The sequence below is a fragment of the Caretta caretta genome, chromosome 13 (genome assembly GCF_965140235.1).
Source record: "Caretta caretta isolate rCarCar2 chromosome 13, rCarCar1.hap1, whole genome shotgun sequence".
Classification (NCBI taxonomy): Eukaryota; Metazoa; Chordata; order Testudines; family Cheloniidae; genus Caretta; species Caretta caretta.
Genome location: NC_134218.1, coordinates 5,757,059 through 5,776,206, shown reverse-complemented (window position 1 = coordinate 5,776,206; position 19,148 = coordinate 5,757,059). Strand labels below are relative to the sequence as shown.

General features: G+C 46.6%; 1 protein-coding gene across 9 annotated transcripts in view; it reads right to left on the bottom strand.

The window, feature by feature from the left end:
- MYT1 (myelin transcription factor 1) overlaps window positions 1-16,286 on the bottom strand; it is a 113,703-nt gene extending 97,417 nt beyond the window's left edge. For 4 of the 9 annotated variants that reach the window (XM_048820198.2, XM_048820199.2, XM_048820201.2 and 1 more), the window contains exon 1: window positions 16,155-16,286. In XM_048820198.2, the coding sequence (XP_048676155.1) occupies window positions 16,155-16,179 (25 nt within the window). In that variant the 5' untranslated portion in view covers window positions 16,180-16,286. Of the gene's footprint in view, window positions 1-10,565; window positions 11,013-11,077; window positions 11,390-16,154 lie in introns of those variants that run through there. The other 5 variants (XM_048820203.2, XM_048820205.2, XM_048820206.2 and 2 more) reach the window with 4 other exon arrangements.
- Between the last annotated feature and the right edge of the window lie 2,862 nt (window positions 16,287-19,148).

Here is a 19,148-nt window from a genome sequence, read left to right as displayed (position 1 = left end):
CACTCCTGCAATGGGCCCCTAATCTCTGGCTGAGTTACTGAAGCCCTTAAATCTTGATTTAAAGACGTCAAGTTCCAGAGAGAAAAGGAGTACTTGTGGCACCTTAGAGACTAACCAATTTATTTGAGCATAAGCTTTCGTGAGCTACAACTCACTTCATCAGATGCATACTGTGGAAACTGCAGAAGACATTATATACACAGAGACCATGAAACAATACCTCCTCCCACCCCACTCTCCTGCTGGTAATAGCTTATCTAAAGTGATCACTCTCCTTACAATGTGTATGATAATCAAGTTGGGCCATTTCCAGCACAAATCCAGGTTTTCTCAGAGTTCCAGAGAAGCCACCATTTACTCTAGTTCAAACCAGCGAGTGACCCAGGCCCCTGGCTGCAGAGGAAGGTGAAAAGCCCCCAGGGACTCCGCCAATCTGACCTGGGAGAAAATTCCTTCCTGACCCCAAATATGGCAGTCCTGTTACACTCTGAGCATGTGAGCAAGACCCACCAGCCAGACACCTGGGAAAGAATTATCTGCAGTAATCAGAACCCTCCCCTTTAGTGTCTTATCTCTCTCTGTTAGAGATATTTGCTAATAGGAGTCATGGATGGGCCATATGTCATTATAGGCAACTTCACAGCTGGTGCCTATATGTCAAATAGGTTGAACCAAAACCTGTGTTCTAAACACCCCTGAGCATGGAGAAATTTTGGATCAGGATCCACATCTTTGTGGCAGTAGTCCATCTTGAGTGTTTGGTTACCACGAGTCTGCAAGTCCTTGGGGCGGCCTCTCTTTAGGTTACACGGGGAAGCCCAAATTTGAAATGCGAGTGCCTAAATGGGAGGGCAAAATTCTGCATTTAGATGCTCCAGTTGATACTTAGAGTTCTTCCAAGGGATGCTGGGTGCCCAAATGCTGATCTGAGTGCTCACATGCAAGATCTGGATTTCTGAAATTGGGTCCCAAATGCCTTCCTGCTAGATAAACCATTCCTTTTCTCCTAGCAGAACTTCCCCTCTTCAGGCTCAAGAAAAATGAAGAGTCACAGGTGCTGGAAAGACAGCACATTCAGATTCTAGGACATTTAAGGCCACTCAAACCATCCAAAGCAGTTGGTGAAATTCTATTTAATTATCTTATGTGCAACATACAGGCATTTATACATAAGTATTTTGGCTACAGTATATCTATTCAATGTCAAATGGTTGCTTTTGAGAGATTAAAAAAAATAAAATAAAATCAAGCACACAGTAAGGATCACCTGCAGATTAAGCCAGAGATGCCTTGGGTTTTAAGTAGTGTATATATGAAACCTCCCCCAGAGACATCTCATGTACCTTATAACAACACTCGCTATGGGGAATCCATAATGTGGGTTTTGAATTCATTTCTGCTGAATACACTTGACTCCTAAGCTGGCAGAGAGCACTTGAGTAAACAAGTCTGAGGTGCCGTTGCAAGAGACAATTTTATTTCTAATTTTTTGCACTCAAACGGGCTCTGATCTCAAACCCACTGGAGTAGCCCGCCCTCAGTTGAAAAGGCTGGGGGTGGGGCAGGAAGCTTGCCCTAGACGCATCTATTCCAGTTCCAAACGGTTTCAAGCTGGTAGGTTTCTTCTTTTGCCTAAGTCCCCCTGCAGTTATATTTAATTGGACCAAAGGCAGCTTGTGCAGCCGTTCTGGAAAAATATTGTCTTACAGCATATTGGATAAATGTATCTTAGCAGCTCAAGATTGATTTCTTTTCTACAGAGGAAGAAGGGAAAATAGCATGCCCTAAGTTGTGTCTGTTCCAAGGAGTTGCCTGTACCATTTGTACTCCTAAACATTAGTCATCAAAGGCGTGAACTCATATATTATGTATGGGAAGTAGAGTTTTCAGTCTTCTGCAAAAAGGAATTTCCAACGTTTGGTATTTTGTGAGCACGCTGGCACCATATGGCTCTCCCCTGCTGATACCCTTTCACACCAGAATTTTATGTTCAGACGCTTTCGTTAATATTTTACCCAGCAAGCATAAACAGGATGCAGAGATTGCCGTCGCCAGCAACCTCCTTTTCAAATGAGGTACCTGTGTTAACACTGAAAGATTCTTTCAGCAAGTGGTTTACTGAGCGCACATGGTTTTTCCTCGGGGGTCTGAACTGAGTTGTTTACTTCATCTGTGTTATCAGACAAAACACAGGGAGCAAACCCCAAAAGAACTTTCTTTTTTATTGCGACCAAGAGCAACATCGGATACATTCAAATGTGCTGTCTATGTGTCTAAGGATGCCTCCCGCTTTGGTTTTTATTTTGATAGGACTTAGCGCTGCAAGATACCGTGAGCCACTATCCACTACTGAAACCAATGTCAGTTGAGAACGCTAAGCACCTCCCAGCTTCAGTCTGCTCCGCTGACAGCTCCTTAGGGCCCTGCTTTCTGCTGCCTGCTACTCGCTGTATGGTGTTAGGCATTTATCCACTTGAAAAGGCTTTTAGTGGAGTTGTAAACTGCTGCTTTCAAACAGAAGAAATAGATGTCTTACAAACTTTCCATTTGGGGACAGAGGTAAATATTCCCCTCCAGCAAGGCAAATTCAAGGGCAAAAACATGCATTCTTGACTTAGGTAAAACTCTCATTGACTCTGGGGGATGTTTATCCTAAGTAAGGACTGAAGGCCTAAATTGTCAAAAAGTAATGAATGATTTTAGGTGCTCATCTTTAAACACCTTAAAGAGGCCCAATTTTCACAGAGTAGGCATATCCTACCATATTCACAGGACGTGGAATCCTTTTAAAACATCTTCATTTGGCTATTCAAAAAAAAAATCACTATTTTGAAACTGACTAAAAGATTGTGGCCCTAACTGCTACGTTTAGATTTCTTTTTTTTAATTCTGTAATATTCATAAAACAACCAGGGCTTAACAGATGTCTTTCAGCCTACACTCTTATTAATGAGAATATTGTCAGAGTGGAAACCAGGTCACAAATGTTTAATACTTTGTTTAAAAAGTCTTCAGCTTCTTTAAAGAGTTCCACTAATCCCAAACATGACAGATGTACAAGGCAGTTTTGCTTGGAGCAGATTAAAATTCTCCTTTTTGCTCTTTCATTCAGTCTGATTCAAATAACATTGCAATTTCTTTTAAATGTGCTGACTTCAAAATTTTAAAAAAGGAAAGAATAAAAGATGCCCAGGAAAGGCCAGTGTGATCACAGTAAAAGCAAACTTATTTCTGTGAACATAAAAGGGGAAAGGGGAAAAAAAAAAAGGTGGGGCCCATATACAGGTCAGCACTAAAGCTTTCTGTTAAAGATAAAAAGGGGACCTTTTCAAACTATACTTTTCCATTTGAAAGTGTTTATTAATCTATTCTCTCTGAAGCAAAAAGTTCAATGAAAGACAAAGATCAAAGGCATTTTAATTCAGGTGAAAATTATTATATTTTCCATTTTCGTTTTGTTTTTAAAAAAGATAAAGGGCAGTATTAAAGCAATGTGTCACTTCTTTTATTTTAAAGACCCGACAATTGCTTGAAATCGTCTAACCACGGAGACACTGATCTCATTCTCTTCCAACTTGCCATTTATCAATAAAAAGAGAGTTCACAGAACCCCAGTTTGCCTTTCTGCCCTCCTTTCCATACTACACTGGACCTTTGCCAGGACCTTCACTGTAGAGGCTTTCAAAGTCACAATTTCCCCTTGCTTCAGTTTTTCCTCCAAAGTTTACCACCACACACAGGCAATGCACAGGGGCAACTCTGAGCCAGGCGGTACAGGGGGTATCAGAAATCAGTATTCCGGGGGTGACCTACTGGGATGAGCACAGGATTAGGAACCAAACGTGAAACCCTGGACCTGTCTTCTTCTGGACAGGCACTAGTTTGTTGTAAACTGGGTCCATGTGCGTCTAACTCCCCTGGTCTGAGTAGTGACTGGTTCCTAACTCTGGGTCTCTCAGGCATGCTCCCAAGTGCAGGCCCCCATGCCGAACACTCTAAGGCAGTGGGACCTTGCTGTCCAGCTGCCTTAGGCCCCAGAACCTGTACCTCATCCCTTCCAAGCCACCAGTCGGTTAGATGCATTCTCCCAGAGTCCATCCGGCGGTGGGAGCTCTGGTTTCTTGTTAAGCCCATCAGGGACAATGGGGCAGGTAAGCAAGAAACATAGGCTTAGTAGAGCAATTAAACCATTGATACTTTGCTCTTATCAAGCCGCACGAGAGAGTTAGAGATTTTGAAGGAATCTGAATGCAACCCTCGGGTCCCCAGGATAAAATCCTTGCCTCACTGAAGTCAGTGGCAAAACTGGAAAGTTTGGACAATACCATGAGTGTCACCCTGTGTGGAGTTTCCATGGACTCATCCAGCCAATGTGATGTGCACACAAGTGTGAAGGAAATGCCAACCTGTCAGTGTAGGCAAGGGCCACAAACCTCATAACCCATGCATATCCTACCAATCTCTGACTATTCACAGAGGGCTGATACCTGGGGGCAGAACCCTATTTCTCCCACAATATTCCCTAGAGGGCATCTCTCTTCCCACCCTAATAATAGCCCCTGGTGCAGCCTCCTGGTTCTGTCTGGGCTTGCCAGAAGCCCTCCACTCCCCTCAAGCCTACAGCTGGTTTGAGAAGCAAGTAGCATCAGAAGATAAGGCTGAAAATATCTTATGCAGGGAATTGGAAATCCCAGTGAGTTTGGGGAGAGGCTGATGCTGTGGAGACCAGTTTCATGCCTCACCTCCCAGCCCCAAAGGCAGAGTGACAAATGTGCAGATATCCATGTAAGCAGCTTCAGAAGCAGAGGAAGGGTAGATAATACCATCCCATAGAAAAGACCATAGGACGTCTGGGGACTATATAATGAGTTGCAACTAGTCTTCATGGAATCACCCCATCAAGATGATACATTTGCATCCTCCTCACTCTGTCACACACGCACACCTGCCTGCCTCTCTTCCTCACCCCCAGCAAAAGTAATGACAAATGAGTGGGTTTTCTTTTTGCCATTGGAAAAAAATTTGGTCCTTATCCTTTAGTTACATTTTTGGTAGGTGGCAAGAGTCCTTGGGAAAGGGTGATGTACCAATGCATGCATTATTACTCTAGCAGTAGTTCTTTACAAGTGAATTAGTCTGCATATACAGCCTGGCTTCTTTATTCATAGCATGATATCTCCACTCCCCACCCTTCCAAGCTAATAAAACTCCTTGAAAGATCAAGTCCCCATGTGGAGTCAAATAACGTTCAATTTGATACAATGTTCTTTATAAACTGATATTTAGTGGTGCCTTGCTTCAAAAGCTGCCCCAATCCATCCCAGAAGTGGCTGCCTCTCAGTGGTGGGTGAAGTGATGTATAGTACTTCGGTCCTGTTAACCTTCCTGTGCTTCGATTACCCTAGCTGCAGATCAGGGGCATAAATATCACTTTATTGGCCTTTGAAATCCTTGGACAAGAACAACATATTATTCAGTTGTATTATTATCCTTCATAAAGTTTACAATGGTTTCACGATCCTACGTATAGAAACGTCCAATGAGAAGGAGCTAGTTACCACTAACGGATCTAAGTGGCGTCTGTCTGTCTAGGTTAATACACGGAGCTCATCACCAGGAGAAGGCCAATTTCCTCCCTCTTATCCCTGTCCATCTGTCCTTGAAACACTCATTAACTTATGCGCTATCCCAGAGCCAGACCGAGACAGCCACGGGCTGCTTTCATCGAAAAATTCCCGACTTTCGGGAGTTAGTTCGTGCTCTTTGGAGCAGCACTGACCGTCTCCAGGGCGGGTCTGCCTCTCGCCTCCTTGGAGAGGGACGGGGCAGGCCCATTCCCATCCCTTTGGCAATTCCACGCAAACATCTGACTTCACAGCAGCCTGGACAGCGCTGCTCCTTTGCGCCGGCTGCCTTGATGCTTTCTGGGAAATGCAGTGGGTCTGTCGGGATGAGTTCACCCGAGCTGAGGCCACTTCTGGCATTTCCTGGAAGCTCGCATTGCAAAGCCAGACCCCCTCCCCCGCCACGTTAGTCCTCTGCCTTAGAGGCCGAATCTCCCCGTTTGGGGAGGTAGATCGGTCCCCCTTTGCAGGGAGCAGAGCGCAGCACCGGCTGACACGTGCAGGGAGCAGAACCGATCAAGCCAGGTGGTCTTCCCGACTCCGGATCACAACCTATTGTTCATACGGTGGGATTGGGGAGGGGGTGGAGAAAACTGCTTCCCCCCAGGTGAAGCAAAAGCTTTGAAAATGTTTCCCCCGCCCCCCAGTGCAAATGCAAGGGAACAGAACGGGCAAAGGCGCACACACCGGGCTCGGGAGGTCAGAGGACTGGGCTCGGGAGATCAGAGGGTTAAAGTGTTTTCAAAATGTCTGAGTAAAATGGCAGCTGGTCTGACGCGCTGCACACGCAGCTCAGCCCGGCTGGGGATCATATGACTTCCAGTAATAATTCAAAAGCTTTCTCCGGCTTCTTCCGGCAAGTCTGTGTGATCTGGTTACAATGATGTTAACCAGCAGTCCTGGCCAGGCAGCCTCTCCGCGCTTTAAGGCTGCAATCAGCAATAAATAAATAACTCAAACAAAAAACAAAACGTAACAGGGCTGAAGGGGTTTTTGTTTTATTTTTTTTGGCAATTGAGCCAAGACAGCGTCAAAACTGGCATTCCCCCAGCTAGGGAGCAATGCAACGCCCGCCCCCCTCCCCCGACCGGGGAATCATAGCTCCAGTCGGGCACACTGGCGAGGTAGGTAGCGGTGTAACTTGACGTCTTCCATGCACATGGAAGGGAGCTTCCGAACAGTGCAGCGCGATCCCACTGCCAAATGCCAACACATTAAGGGGGCGGGGGAGGTTAAAAGTACATGGGCCGGGTTCTGTTCCCACTTTCAGATCAGGAGTAACTCCAACGTCAGGGGAGGAAGAGCAAGCCCAGCGTCTAGAGCTGTAAGAGCCAAGCTCGATGCCTGCGTTAGTGTCCCAATTACGCACAGGAGCTGCTCTCCCGGCGACTGGACTCAGCCACCTGTTATTAGAGGCTCCCCTCTCCTCCAGAAAACTGCGGCAGACGCTTCGCCAGCCAGCCCCACCGGCCTGAGGCTGGAGCTGCGAGCACTGGGATTTTTGCTTTGGCTGCTATTCCCCTTCCGAGTCAGCCTGACACTGTCCACTCACAAGCTTTCCCCTATGTCCCTCCTGACCCTTCCCTCCCTGACCTGCAGTTCACTGCTTTGATTAAGCCCCAACGAGAGAGCAGCTCTACCCAGCTGGTTTAGTTGCAAGGATAATTACTGTCGTCAGCTCCCCGGTTTGAAATCACCTGGTCCTGCTGTGCCCCCCCCCCCCATTCCCCAAGCCTCGTGGGATGAGCCGCACGAAATCCGCATTTGGCCAGCGCCAAGAACGCAACCAACCCCCAGCGCAGCATCAAACAACCCAGGAAGGCAGAAGAGCGCACACAGGCAAACAGGTACCCAGAGGCCAGCCCGACACACCGCCTCGGGACTGACGGCCTGTCATTCAAGCCACCCACTGCAGAGCCCCCGAGAGTCCAACTGGGAGCTGGAGTTTATTAGTGTCACGCATTTTAGGTCTCTACCCGCCCCCCCCCCCACACACACACTTCGGGTGTATACACCTAACGCCTGTACAGATAGTCGCAGACACTGGAGTAAAGGGGTGGGGGAGATGCGTAGGGTGGCAGGAGGCTGTAATGTTGGCTTAAGAGATAAAGGTAGAAGATATTTCTCAGGAATGAGAGCAAGGCATTATTGTGCGAGGCTCAGAAATTCCCACCACCCTGTATTTTTTTAAAAGGGATTTTATAAAGGGGAGAGTGCGGGTGGGAGAAAGTTGCGGGGGGGGGAGGGTCGTTTGAGGTCACTGTCTTATTGAATTGGGGACCTTGTTGTCAAAAGGTGAAATTCACCCCTGTTTAGAGAAGCAGCAGGACTTTAGTGATGCATTTGGGCCTCTGCACCGGGTAAGTCTCACACACACACCCCGGGGAACAGGACGTACTGGCCCGCAGCCACGGGCAGCAGGGGTCCCGTGGGGAAGTGAAGCAGGGGAGCGAGACCGGACTGGCCCCGCTGGCAGGAGCCCACGTGCGAGCTGTGGCGAGGCTGCATTTCTGATGCCTGCACCCAGTGCCTCAGCCCAGCTCCCCCCAGGACTGTCGTGCAGTTAAAAGGTTAGCGAAGAGCCGTGAAGGGCGATCAGCTGATGCCTTCCACGAGATCGCCTCCTCTGACAACAAACCTGGCTGCAACGGGCTAGGCAACGCGGATCGGTTTTACGCGTGCGCCTCTAGAAACATCCCATTCTCAGAGATTTAAAAACAACCACCACCCACAAACCAATGGAGACTTCAATTATGCAGGGCAGACGTTTGGGAGGGCCAGAAGGGTGGGTGTCTGCGGAGCTACTCTGATAAACACCCGTGTTGTCTTCCCACATTTATCCCCAGTGTGACTAATATTTATTAATAACCCTCCTTCAAAGGAATCCCATCAAATACCCCTGGGAGACTCTAGGAGGCAGGGATGACAGGGACACGGAGGAGATTGTGCTGTTTTCACCCTCTTGGTTGTTAGAACATCCCTGCATGTCCTCACTATAAACTGGAAAGAGTTGAGCGTGCATCTCCATGTTCCTTCTAACAGCGCATTCCCCCATGGCTGACCCTCCCAAAGCTAATTCGGCAAGTGCAGTAGCTGTTACTTGTGGAGTAGGATGCCTGGCCCCCAATAAAAATACCCCGCTGGGGTCTAGTTGTACCTTTCGCTACAAAGACACTCCGCTCCGTAGCCAGTTGGCAATTCTGTCCGAATGTGCAGCTAATCACAAAACAAACTTTCCTGAGTTCTCCTAAGGGTGCAACAGCTCATCCCAGCGCCCCTCTCACCACTGGGTTTCCTTCAGATCACAATTCACTCCCTTCCCCCCCCGGCCAGCGAAAGTGATCTCGGCCTCCACAAGGCACAGGCAAACGGGGCGTGTGTGTGTCAGTCACAGCTCCAGAAACAACAAACCAACAACTTGGTTGGGCGAATGAATCCTAGAGCTAAGAAGGACCGCCGCCGTCAGATGGGTTTGTGCTTCCTTCCCCTGCAGCAGAGACCCGGCTACGGCGTGTGCGGCCGCTGGAACAATAAACAGCATCATACAAAGAAGGGCACAGGCGGCATCTTTGCTTCGGGTTCCTATGACAGCCTCAGCCACGAACCCGCTATAAACTCTAATTCCTGGATTCCTCTCTTCCTCCCCCTCCCCCTTTTGTCTGCCATTAATTAAAGTGACCATATGGAAAAAGCTGATAATAACAGCAGAAGAGCCAACTGGGAGGGGGGAGGGGGGGATAAAAGAACCGGCAGAGAGATGGGGAGGACTTTGCCTGAAACTGCCTTTCCTGGGAAAAGGGTTAGAATACAAGCAGAGGGGCCCACAATAGATGGAGGATAAACACAGCGATGGGGGCTGTTTGTGGCTGCACATTGGCACGGTTAGATTGCACTCCTGCCCCCCCCCCCCGCCCTTGATGATTTGGAAATGGCTGTCCTGCAAAACTACACAGTCGTGCTTAGTAAGTCAAAGACAAAAGTAGGGGAGAGCCCCCCCAGACAACCAGGTCCTGGATCCAAGCCAAGCTGTAAGCGAACGATTCACTTCAGAATAGGGGGAAAGGGAGGATTTCAAGGCAAACATCCTGATGACTCATAACACAAAGGCCTCCTGCCACTAGGTATCTGTTTTGTTCAGTGGTTTATGTTCATCTTACTGTGACTTGCTCTTTTGTTTGCACAGGTCACTCGCACGAAAGAACCTTGAACGTGTCTGGGTTTTTGCTTTCCAGGTGCTACAAGAGATGGTTTCCGTAGTGTCCTCCCTAATACAGAACAACCTCTGCCATCCAGCAAACTGGTCCTTTCACTCCAACCCCCAGGACTAAGGAACTGTTTTCACTTGCTGTGCGAACGTTTTGCGGGATTTTTAACTTTTCCTCTTCGGCGAAATTGTTAAAGGGATCATTCAAGTAAAACCTCTGATCAAAGCTAACTACAAACAAGGCTTCAGATGTCTTTTTGTCACGGTAAACAGAGAGCACGGAAACAAATATCGCATATTTTCCTCCTTTCTCCTTACTATAACTAGAGAAGTGGAAAGTAGTCAGAAAAAAAGTCTACTAGCTGAAACAGCCAACACATGGTCTTTTAACACCTCACATCAACTTGCTTTTAAAGGCATGCCATTTTTAGAGGCTCTGCCCTGTTTTGTTTAAACTAATTATCTTCACTTAGTTGAAGGAAAATGCAAAGCTCATCAATGATTTAAGAGTAAGAAACAGCAGACCGAAGACACTGGCCTGCATCTTTTGTACAAGGCAAACAAGAACAAAATATGTAAAGGTCCCCCCCCCCCTTTCCCCTTCAGTAGTTTGAAAAGAAAAAGAAAGAAAGAAAGAAAGAAAGAAAGAAAGAAAGAAAGAAAGAAAGAAAGACAACAACCAGAGAGATCACAGCCTCAGACAGAGTCAGTCACAGCATCGGCTCCTGTTCCAGTACCTTGGACTGGAAGTTACCACGCAAGATATCCCAGTGAAATAAACTACGAAGCTTGCCTTTTCTTCCTCTCCCTTTACGAAGCTTCTTCTGTTAAAACCACAGTGATTTATCCTGATAAACGTCCACAGATCTCTATGTCCACAAACATATCTGCTCTTCTTCTTCCAGAAATATTCAGAAAGTTTCCCAGCTGAATCCGATGCTGTGTCCCCTCCCCCGCCCCCGCTAAAGCTCTCTTCTTCAGTCAGAAGCATAACATGTCCACTGGAGTCTCAGAGAAAGAGAGAGAGAAAGATGGACCTAGGAATAATCATTATCTTAATAAAACCGCCTCGGTTCTCCAATGCAATTTTAAAACAACAAACCCTGCCTCCAAGAGCCAAGCCTGTATCTGTTTACATTAATTGGGTTCTCCGAGACCCCCTTCCTCTGCTCTGTACCAATCCAAGGTGAACCCCCCTCCCCCCAGCATTATCTGCCTTTGTCAGCGAAAGAACATAATATTGACTTACCTTTTCCCCACAGCTATTGTCTGCCCCTTTTCAAAATGACATCACGGAAAGCAATCATGAAATTTACATGGGGAGGGGGGAGAGGTTGGAGGTGGGGTGGGGGGGGGAAGAGTTGTTGGAGGCTTGCCCACTTCCCTACACCAGTAACATGCGTGTAAGATGGTTTGTTGGTTTCAATTCAATAGCTGATGCGCCTTAGTGTGTGAACTCTTAAGCCTGCTACAGGCAATGTCTCATTTACTTAATGACCGCTCTCATTAATGGAAATGGCACAGAGGGGGCTTGATGCGCCTTCCCTTTGTAAATACACTACCCATGAACCCTTGGGGTTGCAATATATCTGTTTACTCTCCGAGGTGAAATACATTTACAGTGTAGCATCAAAAAGATGGGACTGCTGACTTTTTGGAGTGGAGAGAGAGCTGGGGCGCTGCTCGACCCGCCGCCCCCCCCTCCTGCTCCCACCTCCCCACTTCCGCCGCCAGAGCCAACCGAAAGGGCCCGATTTTGCCCAAGATGATTCATAATTAATATGCAGAAGAGTTGGGGCTTCTTTGAAGCCCAGCACACAGAAGGGCTGCGAATGTTACGACTGCCATCCTGATTCCCCCCCCCGTGCATTCCCTTCGTATGGTACAGTCCAATAATTTCTAATAGCAACAACCAGGGAATGACAGATGCCCTAGGTTAGCATAGCTACAGCGAAAGTACTTTACAATATTTATTGGTGGTTAGGAAGATGACCTATCATCATAAAGAAGAGACCGGGAAATTTATCGCCTATATGAAACAGGAAGTATGGCATATTAGCCCATGTACATATTCAAGGACCAGTTGTTACAATGTATCTATAGTTCTTTTAAAAAAACACCACACACAACAGTCCCAGAAAACATCCCCCCCCCTTCAAAAAACAGGAAGGAGGGGGGTGACGGATAAAGTTTCAGATAGTTCCATTTGTTTGTTTCCACTGAAAGCAGAAGAACGATCCTTCTAAAAACAGCCCCACAATCTCTACTTAAGTGTGTGTGTGTGTGTGTGAGAGAGAGAGAGAGAATCGGTTCTTCCTGGAAGCCTGTTTCCCCCCGGAAAGAGCCTCCCCCCCACCCCGGAGCTATCATCTGACCACTCTCTCTCTCTCTCTCTCTCTCTCTCACACACACACACACACACCCCTCCCCGCAGGCCCCATCATCACCCATGAGGTGTGCCACGAAGCCGACACGTGCTATGTGTATCCCGGCTCTTGTCAGAGACCCCCACTCCCCACATGGGCAAGCAAGGACAAAAGTTATCACCCTTCCCCTGTGTTGGACTGGGGCGTTAGCACTTTTAATCGGTGCTGATTGTAACTTTGGAAAATCGTGGCGGACATATGATCCGACTGAACCAAGCTCTTCGCACTGGGGAGGGATATTCTGCACTTCCCAGCCTCTGCTCTTCCCCTCACTGAGAAGGTGACTCGACTGTCCTCTTAATGGAGGTTTGAGAGGAACAGGCTGCAGCTCACAAATGGACTAAAAAACCCAAAGAGCCTTCAGAGATGCTAGAGCCAGAGAGCGGTTGCAGAGCTAAGCAACCCAAGTTGAGGTCTGGGCCTGTGGTCCCCCATGGCTGGTCTGGAGGAGACCCTGCCGAGCCAAACTGATGACCGTCTCTCTGCTGGAGCTCGCCCAGGCCCGCAGGGACAGAAAAGCCAAGAGAAGGCAAAAGTTGCAACCTCAGCATTTCAAACACTCCACTCAAGTCATTTATTCTTCCTCCCAGAGCACGCTGAGGAGCGGAACATCTCGCCCGTGTACATCTTTACGGCGCAGTTGTGTGTGTACGAGAGAGAGAAAAGAAGTAAATGACAATTATTCTGAGATCGATTCCTGCCCTGATATTTCACGGTCATAGAAAGAAAGAAAGAAAGAAAGAAAGAAAGAAAGAAAGAAAGAAAGAAAGAAAGAAAGAAAGAAAGAAAGAAAGATTGGTCGTGTCACCGTGGGCCCTGATCCTATTCTCATCCAAGCCAATGGCATTGAGCGTCCTGGGTACCACCACAAAGGGCCCCAAGGAATAATCTTTAGATAAAATCCCATTTTGCCAACCAGCTCCTCACCCACCACCCTACTATTGGGCCAAAGCCCATGTCCTTTAGTTAGTTATTTTGGACTATTTTATTCTGAATGCATTGTTTTAAGATTTAGGGGGAGGGGCTGTAACAGCATTGTAATCCCAGAACATTCAGCGTGTCTTGGAAAGAAACATCTTACAATGCCCATTTCCATGACTGCAGGCCCAGCTACTGGCTCTTGCCTGAGCTGCTAAGCCATTAACATAAAAGGAGGAATTCAACTGAGAGTACTCCTGAAAAGCCATTTTCTATCTCCTTTGGACATGCTGCGAGGACAGGGATATTTTACATCCTAAACCTTTGGCATTCAGAAATTCTATTAAACTCTTATCTCCCGGCAGCAGGCCCGGTGCTACACCGCATCTTCATTGTTCTGCATTCCAGATAGAATCAAAAGGGAGGAATCAGGCGCCATCAGCTCCATTCTGTTAACAATACTGGATGGTACTCCTGAATGCTATTGAATTCGGCCACGTAACACTAAAACTTGGGAAACAAAAGCAAAAGAGATAGCATGGAAAACAAGAGGAAAAGGTGTTTGTGTGTATGCATGCGTATGTGGGTTTACACACACACAGTCTCTCTCTCTCTCACACACACCCCTTCTACACTTATTTACCCTGGAACTCCAAAGTCTGTACAATTGACTGCCGATAGCATTCCGTTGTTTATGCAAAACCTCAACAGAAAAATAAAAGTTAGTTTGCAAACGGGTATATCCAAATACACCAACCTAGATTTAGACGCAAAATGGGACAGTGTAAGGCTAGAGTTTATCGTTATCACTAGGATGTTGCTGAAGAGAAACAAAATATTAAGGGTTTTATTATTTTGTCTTTTAAACCTAACCTGTTTGTTTTGCTAAACGAAGATAAATGGCTTACATGGCAAACACATTGAGAAAATTGGAGGGGCGATTTAAGACATTAGCATACAGAGGTTTCAACTTTTAAAAGCCTCCAGAAAGCTGAGAAAATTAAAGAGAAACCAGGCAAACACAGGGCAATCAGCACTGGTGAAGTGGACAGCTCCTGCCATAGCTTGTAGCAGCCACTGTTCAGAAACGATTTAGGAATACCCGCCCCTGAGCTTGCTGCTAAAGTTAAGATCACAGCTGAGCAAAACCTTCAAACAACTGGCTACAGTTTTCGGCTGTCTTTTAAGTGATACATGTGTCAGACCAAGAAATTACTTGAAGCACAGAATGTTAATAGTTACAATTTGTGTTTTAAAATTATATTATTTCTGATTTCTAAGTAGCCACTTTTTAATACGCTGACTCTTTCTCTGTGTTCCACATTTTACACATGGCTTTTTCCCCTTTGAGGTACAAAATTACTCGCAAACATTGGAAAATCTTAGCGGCTGCAAATTGAAACTGACACGTTTACCAGTCATTGATAACAAGAACAGGAGGACTTGTGGCACCTTCGAGACTAACCAATTTATTTGAGCAGAAGCTTTCGTGAGCTACAGCTCACTTCATCCGTACCCTACAAAATGAATATGGAAAGATTTTTTTTTAAAAAACCACAAAAATGGATTATATTCATCCTCTGGTTTAAAAAAACCCTGGATGAGTCCATTTAAAAAACTCGAATTAAAGGTCTATGTTTGAAGGTTGTTTAAAATACAAGTGCAGTTACTTTGTGTATATCCAGACATAATGCTAAGCTGCAGTCTACTTGCTTCCTAGAGACTCTTTGCAAGTACTTTAGGTCTCAAACTTTATACATTTGCAATTGGCACCAATTTCTACGGTACCAGCTGGGGGGTGAAAGATTTTTCTTGTTTCTTTCTGAAAGCTTCGATGCAGATGGGCTGGCTGCCTTAATGCCTCAGACTACAATTAGTGCTGTTGTATGCCGAATAGAAATGGCCAGCATTAATATTGTATATGGAACAGCTGAAGGGTTGGGAAAGAAAGACCTGCCCACTACAGGCCCCTGGCAGATGGGACACCACCGCACACGCACAAAAACTCTTCAATATCCCTCCGTTTCTCTCTCTTGATTTACACAGTTTCCCCCAGGAGAAAACTTCTTTGTCTAAAAGGAATTTACAGTTGGAAGCTTATTTTTTAAACTACTATTAATTTCTTTAAAGGCGTCCGCCTCCTTATCAGTCCCATGCAAATCTTTGCAATCTCAACCCTGCATTTTCTACATGGCATTTAAAAACAAAACCAAAACTTGTCAGCATTGTGTCCCGGCAGTGAAGTGCAATCTTTAGGACACTCCATCAACGGCTTAACAGGCTTTAGGCAGCTTTATATTTGAGCTACCCCCTATTTATCCACGAATATGCAAAAGCGGAGAACTCTGGACAAAGCTTTGATGAGAAACAAACAGAGAAAAAGATCTCTTACCTGCATCATTTCCCCCCCCCAAAAAAAAACCCCCCGAATGATTAACAACAACAAAGCATTATTTGGAGTCTAATTTCAGCACGAGCAGGTGAGAGTCACACACACACACACACTTTCGCCTACGTTTGTAAGAGTGTTTAGATCTACAAACTTTTGCATCTGAAATTGAGCTTAGTCAATGTCAATCATTTTGAAAACGAGATATTTAAAAAAGAATAAATCAGAATCTCACTTGCTAAGTGCACACACTAGAGGTGAAGCTTGGCTTTTAAGCCTGTGAAATGTGTTGAATGTATTGAAAGGTATTGCTGCCATGCACTCAACAGAGGAGAATACAGATACATGGTTTTTTGTGTGTGTTTGTTTGTTTGTTCCTAGCCTCCCTGACACATTTCCTTTTCTGAGCCACATACACAAAGCGATTAACATCGAGGCACGCCTGGAAGTTAGTCACTTTCGCCACCGCTGCTTGGTGCATTGAAAAATGACATGTAACAGACGCGGAAGAGACCGGCTAAGAAGCTGCAAGGAAGGAAAACAAAACCCAAAGACACAGAAGTCAAGAAAAGTTTAGAGAGGCTTTTACGAACCAAGGAAAGTTCCACACAGCTTCATCCTTGCTAGCGATTTAGCCACCGCCTCCCCTCAAAAAAAACCAACAAAAACAAAAAAACAAACCAAAACACAACAGCTCAAGTCAGAAGTTACTTCATCCCTGCAAAAAGTTACACTCCAGAGCAAAAACTTATGTGCTCGAGAGGCCCATAGAGCGAGGCCGCCCGGCCAATGGGAGCTCGCCGAGCTGCTCATTACAAATCAATGCGGCCAATCGCAGGTCTGCAGATCTGGAGCCGCGGCTCAATTGTTCCCCGGGCTGCAGACAATGGGAAGCTGCCGCCTCAGACTGAGCATGCGCCCCGGGAGCCCAGCCTGGGGCCGCTACTGGGGTGCAAACTCCCCTCCGTCCGACCGAGTATTTCGGCTGGAGCGTGCCGGGCATAACCGGGGCCATCAGCAGGGAGGGACACCCGCGGCTGCTAAATGTAAGCTGCGGGGCTCTGTAGATTAAAAAAGCCACCCAGCTGCAGTGAGGCGGTGCAATTTCAGTGCTTCTGCCGAAATGTTTCCCATGCACACGGGGAAAGTCTCCACCCGCCTCTGCTTTGCCACTGGAAGCAGGAAAAAGGGTTCCCCCCCCCCTCCTCCCAAAGGGACACCAATGTGAGGACATGGAGGTGGGTGCTGGAGATGTGTTGGCCCCCTGCTCTGATGCTGCCAGCGTCCCATGGTTGAAACAGAATCATCCGGCTGCCTGGAGTCTTTGTCACAGAAATGTGGTCTCCGAATGGAAGTGGTGGGGTGTTGAATCCTTTCTCCTTGCTGGCCCAAATGAGTCAGGCCTGGCCTCTCTGCAACTGGGTAGCTCAGGTTATGCTTTGTTAAAGTGCAGAGTATGTGGGTGGGTGGATGAGGAGGGGGAACTGCCTCCTGGCTGCATCCAAACTGTAATGGGCAGCCCTGCATCTGAAGGGACATATGGCAACATGGTACTGAACTGATTCCCAGCTGGGGAAAACTGGCTAAAGGCCAGGGAGGAGTGCTTTCACAGGCCTCCCAGATGGAAGTGGAGGGAACCGAGTTACCACTGAATCCTAAAGATAAACCAGGCGTGCGTTTAGTACGTTTGGCAGCGGTGAACTTTTATGGCCCGGTGGGCTTGGAGGGCCAGGACTTTCCATAGCCCAGGTGCCCCATAGCACAGCACTCACCATCACTCTGACATGGAAAACAGGTGACCTTTTCTTCTTGGTCTTTAGTGTTTTTTTCTGGTGGGCTGCTTGGCTGGCCTGCTGAACAGAGAGAGCTCTCTCCAAAAGTGAGGAGGGGCCATTGTGTTACACAAAGCCCGATTGTCAGGAGGAGCCAAACCCTACCCACTGACCCTTGGGAGGAAGGTAGGGAATTTGCAGGGATGGGAGCAGGGAGCTGGGGAGAGGGAGAGGGCAGGCCCACCCAAGCCCCTCTCTTCACATCCTGGGTAATTTGGGAACTGGAAGGGGGAAGCCTGCTGTTTGAAAGACAGGTGGCAACAGTAATAAGGAACAGGGACAAAGCTGATATTAACTGACGGGGAGTTTAAAGCAATTTATCCCAGCAGGACACAACTGTCAGGGTTTTTTTTTTATTATTATTATTATTTTATTTTTATTTTTATGATTGTGGGGAATGGGGATGGAATAAAGGTTAGCAAAGAATGAAGAACAAAAGACTGTAATGCACTCTTTGGTCCAAGATCTTGAGCTGAACCCTTTGTTTAAAGAAGCTCGATTTCTTAATCCAGATTTCTTTGGCGGGGGAGGACTGCTGGCGGGGGGGGGGGGGGGGGGGGTGAGAAACAGCTTTGCTGATTATTATTTTTTTTTTTTGAGTCTTTAAGTGCACTATTGCTTCTATGACCCTCCATTAGTCTCAGGGGCTTAGGAAATAAAGCCATGAGTGGCTTGAATCAGGAAACAGAGATTACATGTACAGTCAAAGTCCAGATCCGTAAACAGCTGGCCCAATTCTGCCACCCTTATTCAGTCTGAGTAGCACCTAACTGTGGACGGGGCTGTATTCGTTGCAATGGGACTCCCTGCAAAACTGATGTGGCAGGGCACGAGTGAGGGTAGGAGAACTGGACCAAAATAAATTCCAGTTGGACAAATGCTATTAGTTTATCTACAAACCTGCTGTTAATCTACTGAAAACTCTTTTCTTTACATTGGTGGCTTCTTCGTTCCTGAATATTCCTTCCTTTTATTGTCTTTCCAACCCCACTTTGGCAGATGAGAGGTGGCATCGTGAAAGGCTCTGCACTTGCAAAATGACTTTCACAATTACGTCCTGGCAATTTGAAACTTTTGTCCTTCTCTCATCTTCAGCCTCCTGGGGCTTTAATGGCAGACAGCAAAGTGCCTTCCCCCTCCTTCCCCACTCTCACTCCCGGGCAGCTGCAGTGGCCGGAGATTCAACAAGGTCACTTACCTCCACTTAGTGCCTGTATTTCATGCATGGAGGAGATTTCAAATTGATGTATGTCGGGAGAAACACACGAGATGAAACAGTGTTTTTTAAAATATTTGCTATCTGAAGAGCATAAACAAATACAGGAGTGCTCCAAATGACTTGTCTTGCACAGATCATAATAAGATTAAAGCAGAAGAAAATTGGGAAGTCCTTGGACCAAACATTGCCATATTTACTCAAGCACATCTGGAGAATCTATGGACCAGTTCCTACTGTCTCTGCACTTTACTTTTGACAGTAAGTCACGGACAGCAGAATTTGGCTGTGCAAATGGCGGATGAACAAAGCAATAGAAAAGAAGAATCTCACACATCCATATTACAGAAACTGATGAAGTGTGATTTAAACATTTCTGTGACATGTATGGGGAGGCCACATTGCTAATGAATGGAACTAGTCAGGGAAAGACTCTGAAAAATTCATTTTTATATTGCTGCTTTTTGTTGAAATGCAAGATTTGGATGAAATTTCAATGACAAATTTCATTCAACCTTCACATTTTGGAGGGAGTGCAA